The sequence below is a fragment of the Mirounga angustirostris genome, unplaced genomic scaffold (assembly GCF_029215605.1).
Source record: "Mirounga angustirostris isolate CCGP_5_RB_7025 unplaced genomic scaffold, mMirAng1.0.hap1 SCAF_14, whole genome shotgun sequence".
In the NCBI taxonomy this organism is placed as follows: Eukaryota; Metazoa; Chordata; class Mammalia; order Carnivora; family Phocidae; genus Mirounga; species Mirounga angustirostris.
Genome location: NW_026991722.1, coordinates 79707670 through 79724388, shown reverse-complemented (window position 1 = coordinate 79724388; position 16719 = coordinate 79707670). Strand labels below are relative to the sequence as shown.

The 16719-nt window shown below is 49.7% G+C and overlaps 1 protein-coding gene across 1 annotated transcript in view; it reads left to right on the top strand.

The window, feature by feature from the left end:
• The first annotated feature begins 741 nt into the window (after positions 1-741).
• Positions 742-16719, top strand: part of LOC123853039 (large ribosomal subunit protein uL11-like) — a 267057-nt gene continuing 251079 nt past the window's right edge. Inside the window, exons 1-2 of the mRNA XM_064578450.1 lie at positions 742-1728; positions 11075-11220. Of these exons, the coding sequence (XP_064434520.1) occupies positions 847-1344 (498 nt within the window). The 5' untranslated portion in view covers positions 742-846 and the 3' untranslated portion in view covers positions 1345-1728; positions 11075-11220. The remainder of the gene's footprint in view (positions 1729-11074; positions 11221-16719) is intronic.

Genomic DNA, 16719 nt, shown 5'->3' with positions numbered 1-16719 from the left:
AAACATTGTGTCATACATATTTTCTTAATACCACAGTCAATCACATATGCCCAAGTGCATAGTTCCATCACCCGAGGAGGGGGTGGGGGGCAGTGGGGTGGAGGAGACTCAGGAGAGACTTAGCTCCGGAATCTTCAGTCCCAGCTAAAGATACCCTGCAGTTTTTTTTTTTTTCTTTAGCATATTGCCTTTAGAAAACCAATCCTCGAGGTCTCAGAAGCTTGGTGTTGGGCCAGAACATTAGTAGGCAGGAAAGCAAGGGTGCCAGGGTACCTGTTAAACTGGCCTATTTCCAAAGAAGAAGATGGGGATTGTCACTTTCTCACTCAGCGTGCTCCTTGGACTCACCAAAGGATCTGGATCTCAATGTGGTTCCTCTTCTTCCACCCCCACCCCCCATCATCAAAAGGCCTTTAATCCCAGTGATTCTATTGTTAGGAATTTAGCTCAAGGAAATAATTAAAGACATGTAAAATGGCTCGGTGACAGGATGGCCATCACAACAGGTAGACAATGGTGAAAGATCAGAAGCAACTCCCATAGTCAGCCATAGGCAATCAATAAGTAAGGTCTGTGGTTCATCCCCTAAAACCCTGCTCAGATTTAAAAAGAAAAAAGACTGAAAAGAAGTAAGCCCAGGTGTTCACAAGCCTTTGTCTTTGGATGTGGAATTATGGCTAATTTTTTCTTTCCTGTAATAAGTTCTTATTTTGGGGTGATCTATTCAAAATCAATTTAAATTTCATTGACTCTGCTTTTTTTTTGGCTTTCGGCTCGGGGCGGCAAAGGTGCAACTTTCTTCGGTCGTCCCGAATCCGGGTTCATCCGACACCAGCCACCTCCGCCATGCCGCCTAAGTTCGACCCCAACAAGATCAAAGTTGTGTACCTGAGGTGCACCGGTGGCGAAGTCGGTGCCACGTCTGCCCTGGCCCCAAAGATCGGCCCACTGGGTCTGTCTCCAGAAAAGGTTGGTGATGACATCGCCAAGGCAACCGGTGATTGGAAGGGCCTAAGGATTACAGTGAAACTGACCATTCAGAACAGACAGGCCCAGATTGAAGTGGTACCTTCTGCCTCTGCCCTGATTATCAAAGCCCTCAAGGAACCACCAAGAGACAGAAAGAAGCAGAAAAACATTAAGCACAGTGGAAATACCACTTTTGATGAGATTGTCAATATTGCCCGACAGATGCGACACCCATCTTTAGCCAGAGAACTCTCTGAAACCATTAAAGAAATCCTGGGGACTGCCCAGTCTGTGGGCTGCAATGTTGACGGCCGCCACCCTCATGACATCATAGATGACATCAACAGTGGTGCGGTGGAATGCCCAGCTAGTTAACTACAAAGGAAAACGTTTCAATAAAGGATCATTTGACAACCAAAAAAAATAAAAAATAAAAAAATAAATTTCATTGACTCTAATGGAGACTTTACGAAATCACTACGATTTAGAAGTCAGAAATGGAACAGGAAGGGCACATAAGTAAAGGCCTGGAGACAGATCAGGGTCAAGGAGGAAAGCAGCCTGCCTGGACTGGGGGATTCCAAGTGCTGAGTGCTGAGAAATACAGTGGATTTGTGGGTAGTGGACAGACTGTTTATCTTTTGAAAGCCAAGGAGAGGAAAGCATATGCATATGACAGGCAATTGGAGCTACTCTAGATTCTTGAACACAAAAAGACACTGGAAGTTCCAATCAGATGAAGAAGAGACGGTCCAAGAAGTGAGTATGCTGGGAGTGAATCTGGTGGTCTCCTAATTCGGTTATGGAAGGGTCTGATTTCACTGGATCTGGGACTAAACGGTTCTGGAGAATCACAGAACTCTAGATACAAAAGAAGTCTTGAGCTTGGTTTCATTTTACAGACAGGACAACAATAGCCCAAAAAGTTAGACAGATTGTTCCCAGACCCCTACAGAAAGATGGTGGCTGAGTTGGGACCGGCAGCCAGGGATCCTTATTCCTAGTGCCAGTCCCAGCCCACTTCGCTGCTGCCTGGGATCCCATTTCTGAGATGTTAACTGCATGTGCAACCTTCTAGGAAAACTGAAGGTCTTGGCTTACTTTCTGGAGTCCCACCTAAAATGCTGTCTTTTCATTCATCTGTTCATCCGGCAGCTGGTAGAACACAGACAAGGCCAGTGCTGGTGTGGGGGCCGAGAGGAGATGATGATGGCATCTAGTAGGTGCTCAATAAATTTGTGGAAGGGGATAAGGACAGGAGAGAAGGAGGGAAGAATAGTTCCTACCCTCAAATCACTCAAGATCTAATTCGGGGAACAGACACAACCTTGTATGGGGGTTGAAAGCCATGCTTGCATGCTCAGGCAAAATGTGTAACAGAACCAAACTCAAAAAAGTCGACTCCAGGGCGCCTGGGTGGCTCAGTCGGTTAAGCTACTGCCTTCGGCTCAGGTCATGATCCTGGAGTCCCGGGATCGAGTCCCGCATCGGGCTCCCTGCTCAGCGGGGAGTCTGCTTCTCCCTCTGACCCTCCTCCCTCTCGTGCTCTCTGTCTCTCATTCTCTCTCACAAATAAATAAATCAAATCTTTAAAAAAAAAAAAGTCGACTCCCAACTTCTTTTATACAAGTATTTAATTCAGCTGATATTTAGAGAGAGTTCCTGCAATGAGCCAGATCAGGAGATTAAAATTTCTGTTATTTCCCCCACGGGGGAAATGAACAGGGAACAGGAGGAGGGATCTGTGGAAGGAGAAAACCCAAGGAGCACCCAGAAAAGATTGATATTGTGAGTTTCTTTGGACAATCTTGACTTCTTTTTCAAACTCCAGCCACTTGGTTTGATGTTCCTTTTGCACTCTGGTTCTGGGGTCCACGGCTCTGGTCTGATGGGGGGAGGGCTAAGCATAAGCCACCACCAGACCCTCCCACCTGCCCCACCCTTCTCCATCGCCTGTATCCAGTTATTCAGGCTTCTCAGGCTATTTCAACCTCACGTTGCCAAGCGAACATAAATCAAGAGGCCACAGCTCCGGGGCTCTTTGAGAAACACAGAGGGACTCTGCAGAGCCTTTCCAAAGGGGCATATGGGGGAGGAAACGGAACAAGACATAAGGAGAAAGTTATATGTGGTTCCTTTAATCACCGGGTGGAAGAAGAGAGGAGAATGTTCAAACAGAGCCCCGAAAGGCTTGCCGAGAAGTCAGCTTTAAGCTGCTCTGTTCCAGCAACTGCTGTTGGCATCACTGGGGTTTGTCTTGGCCCAAACCTGTCCTGGGAAACAAGAGAAGCTCACGCTCTTGGAATTCACTCCCTTAACGATTCACTCAGCAACTCAGCTTTGGTGGACAAGAAAAAAAGAAAAGAAAAGCCATCAAGCCGGTGGTTAAATATGCACTGCCAAGTTCATCAGCTTGGGCTGGGCTGGGCGGTGGGGAGGAAGAGAGAAACTTTCCGTGGCTCCCACGGGGAGGTTCTCCCAGCTGTACACAGCCACGTCCTGGAGTGGGATCCCAAGTGGGATGCAGAAGCAGCAATCTGGAGAGGTCTGATTCAAATGCCGTCTGCTGTACTTCACGGAAAGGCATGAGAGAAGCAAGGAAGGGGCAAGGTTGTGCTCAGACAGCTCTTTTATTGAGTGCTTTCCATGCACAGGCACTGTACCCACACTTTCCATCCCTTATCTCATTGGGTCCTTTCAACGACCCCACCAGGGCACAATCTTCAGCCCCGTTGTGCAGCTGAGAGCTCTGAGTCCTGACCAGTTATGAATGAGCGGGGGCATCTGCATGTGAGTCTGGTCTCCAATGCCCCCCAGGGCTATGCTCGGGACCATTGTGCCCTCCTGCCTTTATTTCTGGCTTGATCAGTGTCAACACTGAACCCTCCCCAATAACATGGAAAACCCAGACAGTCCCGCACTCAGTTGGAAAGAGATAGGACAGCCACCACGGGGGGCATCCTTCCCAGCTGAGTTACTGCGGCCCTCGCACCAGCGCTGGGTGCTTATGGACAGCGGCACCCCATGGGGGAAATGCTCCTGGTTCATAAGGGTCCTAAGTCTGGCATGGTCAGCTCCTTGTAGGTGCATAGCTAGAATTCAGCGGTCCATGCGTCTAGCTGGGGGAAAAATACCATTTTTACCTTCAGTAACCTCTCATAGAAAGGCAGTATTTTCTTCCCTTGGGAACGCAGGTGACAAACCATGGTAGTGTCATCAGTTCCTGTGACTTCAGCCCTCACGCAGACACAGAGCCTTCCCTATCACTAACAGTTGTTGCAAAATATCGTTTGTGCTCCTCAAAACTTAGAAACTGCAGAAACAGATAGACCAGTGGCGAGATCTTGTTACTCCGGACATAATAAAGAAGCTCATATATTACTACTTCACACAGTTGGCTTTTCATGTTTTGATACCTGTATTACAGTATAATTGGTTTCCTTTGCAATCCTATGTGCTTTATTTTATGCACTGAAAAGCAGGGTTTTGAAAAGGGATCCATAGGCTTCACCAGACTGCCCAAGGAGTCCTGGGAAGCTGAAGTGAGGCTCCCGCTCTTAAAAAGTGTGCAGCCTAACAGGGAAAGAGACATATACACACATCGATATGTAAGATGCAATCTTAAGTGTAAAAGAAGGAATAAACTTTTTGAGGTCAAGGACTGCATTTTTTTTTACCCATATCCATAGCACCCAAAATAGTGCCTGATAATCTATAGTGATAGGTGATCAAGAAGTAATGCCAAAGGGGCGCCTGGGTGGCTCAGTTGGTTAAACGACTGCCTTCAGCTCAGGTCATGATCCCAGGGTCCTGGGATCGAGCCCCGCATCGGGCTCCCTGCTCGGCAGGAAGCTTGCTTCTCCCTCTCCCACTCCCCCTGCTTGTGTTCCCTCTCTTGCTATCTCTCTCTCTGTCAAATAGATAAATAAAATCTTAAAAAAAAAAAAAAAAGGAAGTAGTGCCATCTCGACCTACACCGCTAGCCACTTAGAAGCTGAGTGATCTCGGGCGAGTGACGATTGCCTTTCTGGGCCTCGATTTCCTCATCTGGAAAATGGGTTTAACAAAACCTTTTCCCAGACATTGTCGACACAATCAAATGAGATGGAAGGTGTGCGTGCACCTAGTGTAGTCCTGGGATACGTGCGTGGCAAAGGTCGGTTCAGTTTGGCAGCAGCCCTGTGGCCCCCAAACCTCTCTTCACGGGAAGATCAACCCTGAGAAACCTACCTTGTAGGCTCCACCCCTGGTTAGAGGTGAGTCACCCTGGGAGAGTCTACATCTGAAGAAATCAGAAGAGGGTCTGAGAAATCAGGGGAGGTGGGAATGTCTGCCCCTTTTGGTGTTTCTCTGAGTGCCCCGGTTGCCCCACATCACCTCCGTGGGGAAAACACCGCCTCGCCCTTCATTGTCCCCGGGCGGCAGGATAGAGTGGGTGGAGGAAGGACAGGGCGCTCAGGTCCCTCGGCTGCTTGCCTCCCCGACCCCCCCGCCCCCTGCATGCCTGGGGGTATGATCCGTGATTGGAGGGTGCCTGCCTTATCTTGCGAGCAATTGCTTCACCATTCTCTAGCTCCCACATTTGCCTGGAAGACGCCTGTGTCTGTGAGGGCTGGTAAGAACCTGGAACAGCCTTTGAAGGTATCCAGCCAACTGAATTTAATTAAACTGCAATTCCAGAAGCCAGCAGCATTTTCCTAAGAAAGCAATACAACTTCCAAAAGTCCCCTGCCACCCTTGTGTTGCCCATTGCCTATTCTTCAGGTTTTGTCACCAAACTGTCCATAGGGTGGTTTCCTTAGACAATGGATCCGATTGGCAAGACTTTTTTTTTTTTTTTTAAGCTAGCATCACTGTCTTAAGTTAGGAGCATCATGACCTGCCCCTTACACTGTATTTCTTCTTGCTTCCCAAAGCTGATGCGATAGGACCTTTATCTTTTTTCAACTTGGTTTCTCAGATGGCCCCAGAGGCCTCCATCTTGGCAAGTCTTGATCCCACCAACTCAAGATGAGGGCAGTGTCACACTCCACTCTGGAGCCAAATGATGATTGTATTACTGCAGTAAGTAGGGTAAAGTGGTGGCTAAGGAATACTCCTGCTTCCAAAAATACTTTTCAGTTATTCATTCTTCAGTAATTAAGTCCTTATTATAGGCCAGGGGCTGAGGATATAAAGACAACATGGCTGCCACCTTCGTAGAACTTTAGATGGTCAAAGGAGCCATAGATAATAAGTACGTAAGCAAATAAAGACATGAAGGCAGCTACAGATTGTTATAAGTTCTAAGAAGAAAGAAACAGATGGCTGGAGAATCATGAAGGGATATTCTTAGATAAAGTCAAAGAAGAGCTCTCTGAGAAAGTGACATTCAAGCTAAGACCTAAAGGATGAGACTGAGCCAGCCACGGGAAGAGCCAGGGCAAAAAGATTCCAAGGCAGGAGGAACGGCAAGTGCAAAGGCCCTGGGGTGGGAAAGCTTGGGAAGAGCTAGGACCTGACAGAAGATCAGGGTTGGTCGAGTGTAATGCATCAGGGAGCAAGTAGCAAAAGGTGAGGAGAGGGAGAAAGGCAAGACACAGGCCCTGCTGGAGCATGGAGACCATTGCAAAGAGTTTGGGTTTTACTCAAGAGGGCAAGGGAGGGAGCTGTAATTTACGTGGGAGGTGCTCCACATATGAATTTGTTGGATGAATAGGTGACTTAGAAATATTCTCCCATTTGGAAGCTTAGCCATCAAAGTCTTCAGCAATTACATCTCTGTCTAAATCCCCCCAGGACTCATTAGTTCTATCACTTGGTTGGCCCTTTTGCATATATGCCTATAAATGAGCTCTAAAGAAATGGTTTCGGAAGACCCAGGCTTGGGTTGGCCAAGGCAGCCGCATCACCCATCTCCAAAGGGAAACTACTCTCCTTGTGTTCTCTGTAAAGGACATTCTTTGAAGTACAACACAGAATTGGATGAGGTGGAGTCCCCTTGAGTTGTGCAGGAGGGGAGTCCTGGTCCCAGCTCTGACACTCATGAGCTGCAGGACCTGAAGCATGTTGCATGCTCTCTCTGGGTCTCTGGTTTGTGGTCTAAGGAAGTGGGCAATGCTGCACCTACCTTCCAGGGTTGTTGAGCCCTTTCAAACTAAGGAAGTGAAAGCACCGTATTTGAAGGTGGTAAAGAAGTGTCTCTGACCGGGGTCCTGGCGTGGGCTGCAGGGATCAGTGGACCCCGGAAATTGCATACAAAGTATGTATTGTGTGTGCATGTCTGCATACACAGGAAAGTGCATTGTTCAAAGGAGGGCATCCAAAAGTCTCTCCTGGGTTTCTCAGAGACCCGTGAACCACCAACGGTTAAAAACCATCCTCCGTGTGGTAGTTGGAACTGCTATTGGCCCTTGAAGTTGCTCCCTTGCTCTGAGAGCTGGTTAAACATCTGCTTAGTGGTGGTGTCTTATTTCCTCCCCTGAATCTGTAAGCCATTTGGTGGCTGTCTGCACTGACCCTTCCCTCCCCATCTTCCAGTCTTGCTGACCCCTGGCTTCCCACAGACACACCCAGCAGGGATCCAGCAGCCCTGGGCCAAGCCCTTCCCCACTGTGCACACCAGGAGGCCCCCAGGTTCCTGCTGCACCAATGGCCAGGACTGGGTGAAATGAGCTAAGTCAGGGTGTGCTATTCGTAGAACCTGCAATTGCCTTCCTCCTCCCAGGTAATGAGATGCCTTAGCCCAGATGTGCAGCTTCTGCAGGCTACCCCCAAGGATCCGGTAGCTAATGGTGGGGATTTCTGGCACCATCTTAGGCCTGTGAGGAAGATGTTGTTTGCGGGAAGAGGAGGGGAGAGTTTTTAATTTCCACCCACCTACCAAGGGTTGACCCTCGGGTGGTTTATCTATGTCTGCGTGACACACACATCCAGCATAGCACCCAGTCACTTAACAAAAGCAATAAATAAATAATGGTCATTTCCAGCCCATACACCCGCCATGCCCTCCGGAGATCTTAAGGCAGTATATTCACGTCTCATCTAGCCCATTCCTAACTAGTTCCCCCAACCTCTTCCTGACTAGTCAGGAACGTAATGATACCTTGTGTTGATGTTGCCTGTTCCTTCTCAAGGTCTCCAAACACTTGGCTGTAATTACCCCCTCATCCTCATTTCTGAGTTAGATTTAAAAGGCGGGGGGTGGTTCTACCCACCCCTACTCCCCCTGGCACAAGGACTCTTGGCCCCCACCCCCTTACCCATCCCTGAATTCGATCAGTCCTAAGACTCTTGAAATCTTTCTCATCTGGAGGCAAAGCAGGTCTTTCTAATGCTGCTAATGTCCCCAACAGCCCCTCAGTTCCTGGGTTTGGGGAAAATCCCCTTGCTTAGGAAGATTCCCACAGGGAGGAAGAGGTCTCTGGACCCTGCGCAGCCAGACCGTGAGAACTTGCTGCCACCCGGGGCCACAGTGAGTTCAAATGCAGCCCTTCCAACACCCCACCTTAAAAGAGAGTGCGTTAGGAGGCACCTGGGTGGCTCAGTTGGTTAAGCGACTGCCTTCGGCTCAGGTCCTGATCCTGGAGTCCCTGGATCGAGTCCCGCATCGGGCTCCCTGCTCGGCGGGGAGTCTGCTTCTCCCTCTGACCCTCTCCCCTCTCGTGCTCTCTCTCTCAAATAAATAAATAAATAAATCTAAAAAAAAAAAAAGAGAGTGCGTTAGGGATTCTGGGCGGGTTTGCATCTGCATGGCAGGCTTTGACTCATCGCCTTCCTTGGCTTCCAGAACAAAGCGCATCATGGTGAGTGGTTCCACAGTAGAAGGATGGCCTGGGGGAAAACCGAGAGGTTTGCTCCTGGCTCTAATTTGCTGAATAACCCAAGGAGAGAGTGAGTTGGGAGTTTCCAGGTCTCAGCTGCTTCGTCAATTAGATGGGTTTAACATTAGCCCCTCTAGGTGCCTCATTAGGAGGTTGGCAGCACAAAGCTAAATAACAGGTGTGAAAGTGCTTTGAAAAGCATCCATTTGAGATTCTGGGACAGAGGCAGCCTATTCTCTGAGGATCGCCTGCAGAATTTCAGAGCCAGAGGGTCACCTAGGTGTCATCGGCCTGTCATTTTTCAGAATGAGTGACTGCGGTAGGCGGAAAAATGCACCCCCCAACCAGATAACTCCATGAAATCTATGGAACCTGTGAATGGGGTCTTATTTGGGAAGAGAGTCTTTGTCACGGTGATTAAGTTAAGGATCTTGAGATGAGGAGATCATCCTGTATCACCCAAGTAGGCCTTAAGAGACCCCACCTGTCTTTATCAATTAGCCAGGCAGAGAGCAGACACATGCAGAAGAGAAGCCGTGTGGCCACAGAGGCAGATATCAGAGGGATGCAGCTACCAGAAGCTGGAAGAGTCAAGGGAGGATCCTCCCCTGGAAACTTCAGCGCAAGCATGGCCCTGCAAACACCTTGATTTCGGACGTATGGGCTCCTTAAAACATTTTGTTGTTTTAAGCCACCCAAGCTGGTGGAAATTTGTTACAACCACCCCCAAAAGCTAATACATGAGGGGTGCAAACTCCCACCCCATACGGATGGTACAGCCAGGCATCCCGGCTCTGCGTCCAGCGTGTAGCATGTCACATGCCGCCTCGTCTATTCGAGAGGTGAGGAAGGGGAGCCGTGTGCTACCCAGAGAGCCATCTCCAAAGCTGGAACTCACAACATATCCCAGAGACCCGGCCGGCCGCCTAGCAGTGTCCTCTACCAAAAGAGGACTAGGTCTTAGCTACGGAGTAGCTGTCTGGAGTTGCAGGACCGTTTCCTCCGGGCCACGAGGGGGTCCCCATGCTCTGGGCCTTCCAGCTTAATGCAGCGCAGGTGCCCATGGTGCAAGCCGCTGATCCTCAGTGCGTCCCAGGGACAATGGTTTGGTTCAGTTCCTTCCTGGAGCCTAGCAAGGAAGGCCGTCACCACTTGGGAGTCGACTCCAAATGGCCCATGAGAATAATCTCATGTTCCAGGAACTCCAAAGACTGATTTCTGATCCAGAGCAGATTTTCTCAGAGCTGTCAGAAAGGAGCACCTTCTGACTTCTGGTCCCCCAGTGAGCCAGTAGCCGATGAGAGAATGTCCTGCTGACGTTCTGGCATCTTCTGGTCCCACTTCCCAGTGTTGCATAGAGGAAGGGCAGGGGGAGCAGCTACACTTGGACCTGGCATGATCGGGGAGCACAGCAGGCTTTGGGGAGGCGTCAGTCTTACCTTCTAGGAGTCTGAGCTGAGCGCGGACACCTCACATAGTCGGGCCCACACTAGGGGCCTCCTTCCGCTGATGGGAGCACGGATTGGTGCTGGATTCTCTGCAGGCGTGCCTGCTCTGCGCCATCCTGGACACACACAGGAACATGAGGGGGTCTGTCTACCCCCCAGCGTTCTCAGCTTAGGCACGGCTGGCACCTGGGGCCAGCCGATTCTTTTTAGTTGGGCGTCTATCCTGTGCATTGTCGGCGTTCGGCAGCATCCTTGGCCAAGAGCACCCTCCACTCTGTGTGGCAAACCAGAGTGTCTCCAGACATTGCCCACAGGTGTCTGGAAGGGCAGAACCGCCCCCAGTTGGGCCCCGCTGGTCTACGTGCACCTGGTTTCCCTTCATCAGGTGATAGAAGCTCTCATGCACAGTCACCCCCCATGATACTTCTAAGTTCACTGTCCTTCACCACCGCTGCTGTGTCCCCTCTGTTGGATGGGAAGTAAAAGTAATCATAGCGATGACAATTTATTGCATGCTTATTTTAAACCAGTCGCCTCATCTAAGTGTTTGGCAGCAACTCTATAAAATGATTTCGTTATAATGTGTTATGAGTAATCAGGAGTAATGGGCGACAAGATGAGGAGCCCAAGGCAGAGAAAATCAGTGAACTGGGTCAAGGTCACACAGAGTCAGGATTCAAATGTAGGCAGCCTCACGCTTAAGCTCCGTTCAACACTGCGACTTCCGTAATACAGAATTTTTGGATATACTTTAGAATTCTTAAAGATTTAAGTTCTCATTTACACCCCTGGTCCTGAGAGGACAGGTAATATGATTATTAAAGTTGTGATATTGTGATCATCCCCATTTTTCAGATGGAGAACCTGAGGCTTGCCTAAGGCTGTGTGGTACCTGATTGGACCTCAAGGCCAAGAGAACGAGAGGAGAGCTTTGCTCCATGCGTCTCAGCTGTTGAACCTCAGCTAGGCCCCAGAAACTGCATGCCCGAGGAGCAAGGGAGGTGAGTGAGGATGGACAGGTCTGCCAGGCCACTCCTCCAGATGTTGAAAGTAGCCTCAGAGTTGCCTCTTACTTTCAGGGCACTGGAAGGGGGGTGTCAAAGGTCAAGGTCAGAGAAAGGTCAAAAGCCAAGACCGGGCTTCAAACCTCACCGTATGTGGCCCTGTTGAAAGTCCAGAGTCTGGAGCTGGCAGGTGACAAGGCAGGGCCAGGGCCAGGCGTCCGGGTAGGGAGGCTCCAGAGGGACCCGAGGGTGCCAACTCAAATGCCTGCAGGAGTCAGGCAACCAAGTTCATGAGCGAAGCAGCCTTCACTAATATGGGACGGCCTTCACACGCTTCCCAAAGCGTTTCTATAATTCTTGCCGCACCAAGGGCATTTTCATGGTGAAAGGGCTTCTGGCCCATGGCGACGTCAGGAAATTGGCTGCAGGTGCTATAGAAGGAGTGCGTTCCTATCCTCCTTCTTTAGCTTTCTCGACGAGGCCAGGGGGCCGAACATGAAAGCTTCTAGAGTCATTACATTTGGTTTTTGAGAGTTGAAGCGGGACAAGCCCCTTCCAGGGGGGCGGGGTGTACGCAGGAAGGAATACCCGGTCAACAGCATCGATTGCTGTTATACAGGGTTGACGATGTCAGGCCCGTGAAAGGACAAAAGTTCCCAGTGGTTCCAGAAACCAGAGATGGGATGGACTGTCTTGCATCGCTTAACCATTGATTCATTCTGTAAATATTCTTGCAGACCCACTATGTGCAGCCTTTAGGGGCTGCGGTGGGGAACAAGTCAAAAGTGGTCTCTGCCCCTCTGGCTCTTTCAGTCAACTGAGCGCCTACTATGTGCCGGGCACCTTACAAAAATGATGTCAAATAATCCTCACTACCCCCACTTGTTCGGGGCTTATGCTGGGCCAGAGATAGTCAAGTTCAAGCGTATTCTTTCAACTAATAGTAGCGGCAACGGGAATTGATGTCCTGCCGTGTGCCAAGCCCATGCTGGGTGCTTTGTGAGCATTATTGGAATTAACCCTTCAGCAGCCTTTCTAGGCTAACACTGTTAGTGCCCCTGTCATCCCAATAAGAAAACAGAGGCACAGAGAGGTTGTGATCTGCCACCCCACCAGTCTGTAAGTGGCAAAGAAGGGGTCTGAATTTGCCCAGATTCTAGAGCAGACGCTTTGAATTACTCTGCATGCTTATTAATTCTCAAAACATGCTTATAAACAGTCATCCTTGGGCCCATCTCGCAGGTCAGAAAGCTGAGGCTCTGACAGGTTATTTATTGTGGCTGCTACTCAGGGCTAGAACTAGGGGTGCAAAAGTAAAAGGGACACCCAAAAACGCAGTGATCAAGATAAACAGTGTTGAATGCAATATTGAGAAACTCAGAATGAATGCCAGAAAAATGTAGGGTGAACAAAATATCAAAATTTTGAAGGACAGGCTTCCAAGCTGCACTTGTGGGCTTCTCTTGCTGTACCCTAATCTGTTTTGTCTTTATTTAAATTTTGCCTGATTTGTTCCTCGTTGATTTTTTTGGCATGGCTTTTCAGTATAAAATACTGCATTAAAATATTACTTATCCTGATTTCTGAGATTTTGGGCTCCCCCTTAAATTTTATACCTTGGCAAGTGCCTCACTCCCTCACCCTGGGGGGGGAGGGAGAGATAAGGGGCTCTGCAGGGCTCACCTCTCAGAGCTCCCTTTTACTGAGCACTCACTGTGTCAGGCACTCTTCCCAGGCTTCGCCTGTGTCTGGGTTTTGTGCTCCCAGCAGTCCCAGGAGGCAAATGTTATCATCGCTCCTAGTTTACTGATGTGGATACTGCGGACCAGAGAGGTCAAGAGCTTTGTGTAAGGTTACACGGCGGAGGGGGGGCGTAACTTGAACCCAACTCAGCTTCCCTGACGGAGGGAGGGAGCTCCCGGTGCCGGGAACAGCCCAGGCACTGGCGGCCGGGAGGGGGGAGACAGTCGCCGGTCCAGGGAATTCCTGCAGGGCGTGGGAGGCGGGACTTGGTGACCTCCGTGTGCCCAACTCTGCCCGATCCCAGCTTTCTACGATCCCATTGTTTCCTAAGAAACGGCCCCCGTGACTCGGCCGGGGAGCCGAGCCCCGGGCCCGGAGCTGGGCCTGGGGAATCCGGGGCGGGGTCGCAGGGACACTGCGCGTCCGGGGCGGCGGGGCCCCGCTCCTCCCCGCGCGGAGCAGCCCTGGGAGGGAGAGGCGTTGCGTGGCAAGAAAGCTGTTGGTAATCAGCAGAATTGGGTTTTAATGGGGTTCGCACGGATAGGACAGAAATCAAATTAGGGCCTAATTAGCATGCACGAGGCAGCGAGCGCGGCGGCGGCGGCGAGGCGGGCCCGCTGGGACCGGGCAGCACAGCCACCGGGCGGGGGGACGCCGCGTCCGGCTTTCGGGGTGGGGGGCGGGCGCGCGGGGACCCCCTCCGACCGCGGCGCCCCTCCCCCGCCCCCGGGCCCGGGGGTGCGCATCTCCGGCGGGCCGCGGGGCGCCGGGCGGGGACCCCGGCGGCCAGCGACTCTCGGCGCCCGCCCCTGCGTGGGCCCCGCTCCTGGAAACCGCTCGGCGGCCGCGCAGCAGGCACGGCTTTTTTTGTTTTGCATTGATAGGAAAGAAAAAAGGGTGCAGGGGAGGGGCAAGGGGAAAGAAGGACAGGAGAGGGAAAAGTTATCAGCAAAAGGAACCAAGCACCCTGTGCGTAATAATTAATAGTAGTCATTTAATAGTGATATGGGGAGCCGACCAGGGCCAGGTCCTCTGCCAGCACGTCGCCCCGATTTACATGACTAACATGAAGTTACTCTTCTTGCTCTCCATTTTACACATGGAGGCATCGCGAGCACAGAGAGGGTTAGTCGTTGCTCCAGAGCTGCCCAGCGAGGACACCGTGGAGCTGACACTCCAGCCCAGGGCTGGCCGACTCCAGAGGTTATGCTTGTGTCTGTTTCTGCCACAAATAGTGCAAGTAGTTTTTTTCCTTCTTCTTCTCCTTTATTTTTAAAAAACACAAGATTCTTTTGAGAATGATGACGCCTCAGTTTAATTATAACAACGTGAAAAATTATGGCATTTCTCTCCAAGGCTTTCCTGTTCGGATTTTCACTCTCTCTGACGAGTTTTACATCTGCCATAGGTCCCTGGAGTGTTCTTGGAAGTCTTATGCGTCTGCAGGCCACGTAGGTCCTGTGCCAGGAGCACTCCTTGTGTTTGGGGGATAAAAACCCAGAGAAGCAAAGAGGGGTCAGTTCTGGGATGAGCAGAGCAGTGGTAGAAGTGAATAAACTGGTGGGATAGTGACTGCAGCTCTCTCTTCTCAGGGATCCCCTACGTAGTATGTCCACTCCTCAAAGTGGTCTTCAAGGGAGGGCTTTCTATCCCCATTTTTAAATGTAGAAACTGGCCCAGAGAGGTAGAGTGACTTCCCCAAGGCCACACAGCAAGTCCACAGTGGAACTGGTATTCAAACCCAGGTCTCTCTGACTCCAGATCTCACATTCTTTTTATGCAGCTATACTACACTCCAAGAATTAGCTGGGGGGTGCCCTTTTGGCAGTTGGCAGACAGGATGTCTTGCTTCCATCTGTGCCTTTGCTGTCTTTGGGGTCTGATCAGATTGAGGGAAACTTGGAGCACCTGGTACTGGCTATTCCAGGCCTGGGGTGGTGCCTTGATCTGCCTCCAAATGGGATCAAACATTTCTTGGTGGCAGCCGATTGAGAACATTCGAGGGCAGCACCTTCCAAAGCATATTACGTGAAACATGTCCAGAGTTGTTCGTGAAACAGCAGACTCTGTGATCAAATGATTTGGGGGAAATTTGGGGTTGAACAAAGTTAAACGTGCTTCTTTACAAAAGCAGGACTTTTCAGTTATTAATGTGCTCACATGTGAATCTCCAAAAGAGTGGTAGTGAGTAGCAGTTTCCAAATCATAGAACTCTTTTTCATAGAGCTCTGTGCAGGACTGGGGCTGCACAGATCCCACTCTGGGAAATGCGATCTAGTGTGTTCCAGAACTCACACCTTTAGAATTCTGGCCTGGAGTGGAGGTAGAGCTCATCCTCTGCATTGCTACCTACTGTCTCCTTTTGCGAGGAAGGACATTTTAAAGCCCTGCCTGCATGGAACAGTGTTCACAGTTGAACAAGGGAACCCCAATTGTGTGTTTCCCCAAAGCATCACCAACCACCCTCTGCAAGCAAAAATATTTATTGAGCCCTGCCCAGAGCTTTATAGGGGGTCTAAAGATGTACAAGTAAATGAAATTAACTAGAGGATGTAGGTAGTTCCCTGGCACTTAGCAAATGTGGAGTTAGTGTTGCGATTTCTCTATCAGTTCTGCTATTAGATCCAGCCCTACTGTCTTGGACCTCACGGTGTAGCTGAAGAAATACAATACGTGCACCCAACATGATAACTCACAGCTTGCTATGTCTGTGACAAAGGCCAATTGCAAATATTTTGGAAGCATCGCTATTCTATTCCCCAAGCACATTTAAAAATCTTTATTAGATTTTTAATTATAAAATTAATATAATGCCCATTGAAAAAAAAATGAACACATTAGAAAGTAGAAAATAAAAAGCAAAAAGTTCCTGTTCATATTCTGTACTCCACCACTCCTGACTCCCTAGAAGTAATCATTGTTAATGCAGACTTTTCTATGCATAAACAAACATGTAAATATGGAATTTTCCTTTTACAAAAAAATTGGGTCGTAAGACACACTACTTGTGACCTACTTCTTTTTCACTTAACTGTTCACTGTAGGCCTTTCCAATATGCAAAGATCAACCTCTCCCCACTTCCAGCTGCCCCCAGAATCCCACCCTGCAGGTGTAGGATAATTGGCTCACTGGTGAACCCCTGTAAGAGCCAGCTCATCCGTTGGATATTTACCATTTCCCAAACTCATATGTGCTGCGGGATTGGGAAAGATGGAAAAGCATTTAGGTGGAGGGAATAGCATATGCAAAGGTGTGCAGTTGAGAAGTCAGGCGAGTAGTGCCAGGTGTGGGAGATGCACCTCTCCCTTTTCAGTGCGCACTGATCATCCCATTCTACTCGTGTCCCATGATTTCTTTGCTCAGTCCCTTTAATTTTGAAAGGCTCTCTTATAAGAGAGACTGGAATGTAGCTGGTCTGGTGTGGCCAGAGCGTAAGTATATACAAGGCAGTAGGTCAGATCCCTATAGGGTTTTCTCTGGCCTCCTCTCCCTATGTATGTTGTGACAGTTAATTCTCTGAGCCAATTTCAAGATTGTTTCCAAAGGCACCATGAACTGGAATGACCTGATGTGAGACCTTTTTACTTAGAAGTGCACAGTCCATTGGTAAACTCGGAGACACAAATGAGTGACTTGACCATGTCACCAGCCACTTGTCATATTCATTCACACACTCAAGGGGTCCGTTGTAGATGCAATTAGCTGGTTAACTAGCATTTGTCGGGCTCTCAGGAGTTGCTAAAATATAGCAA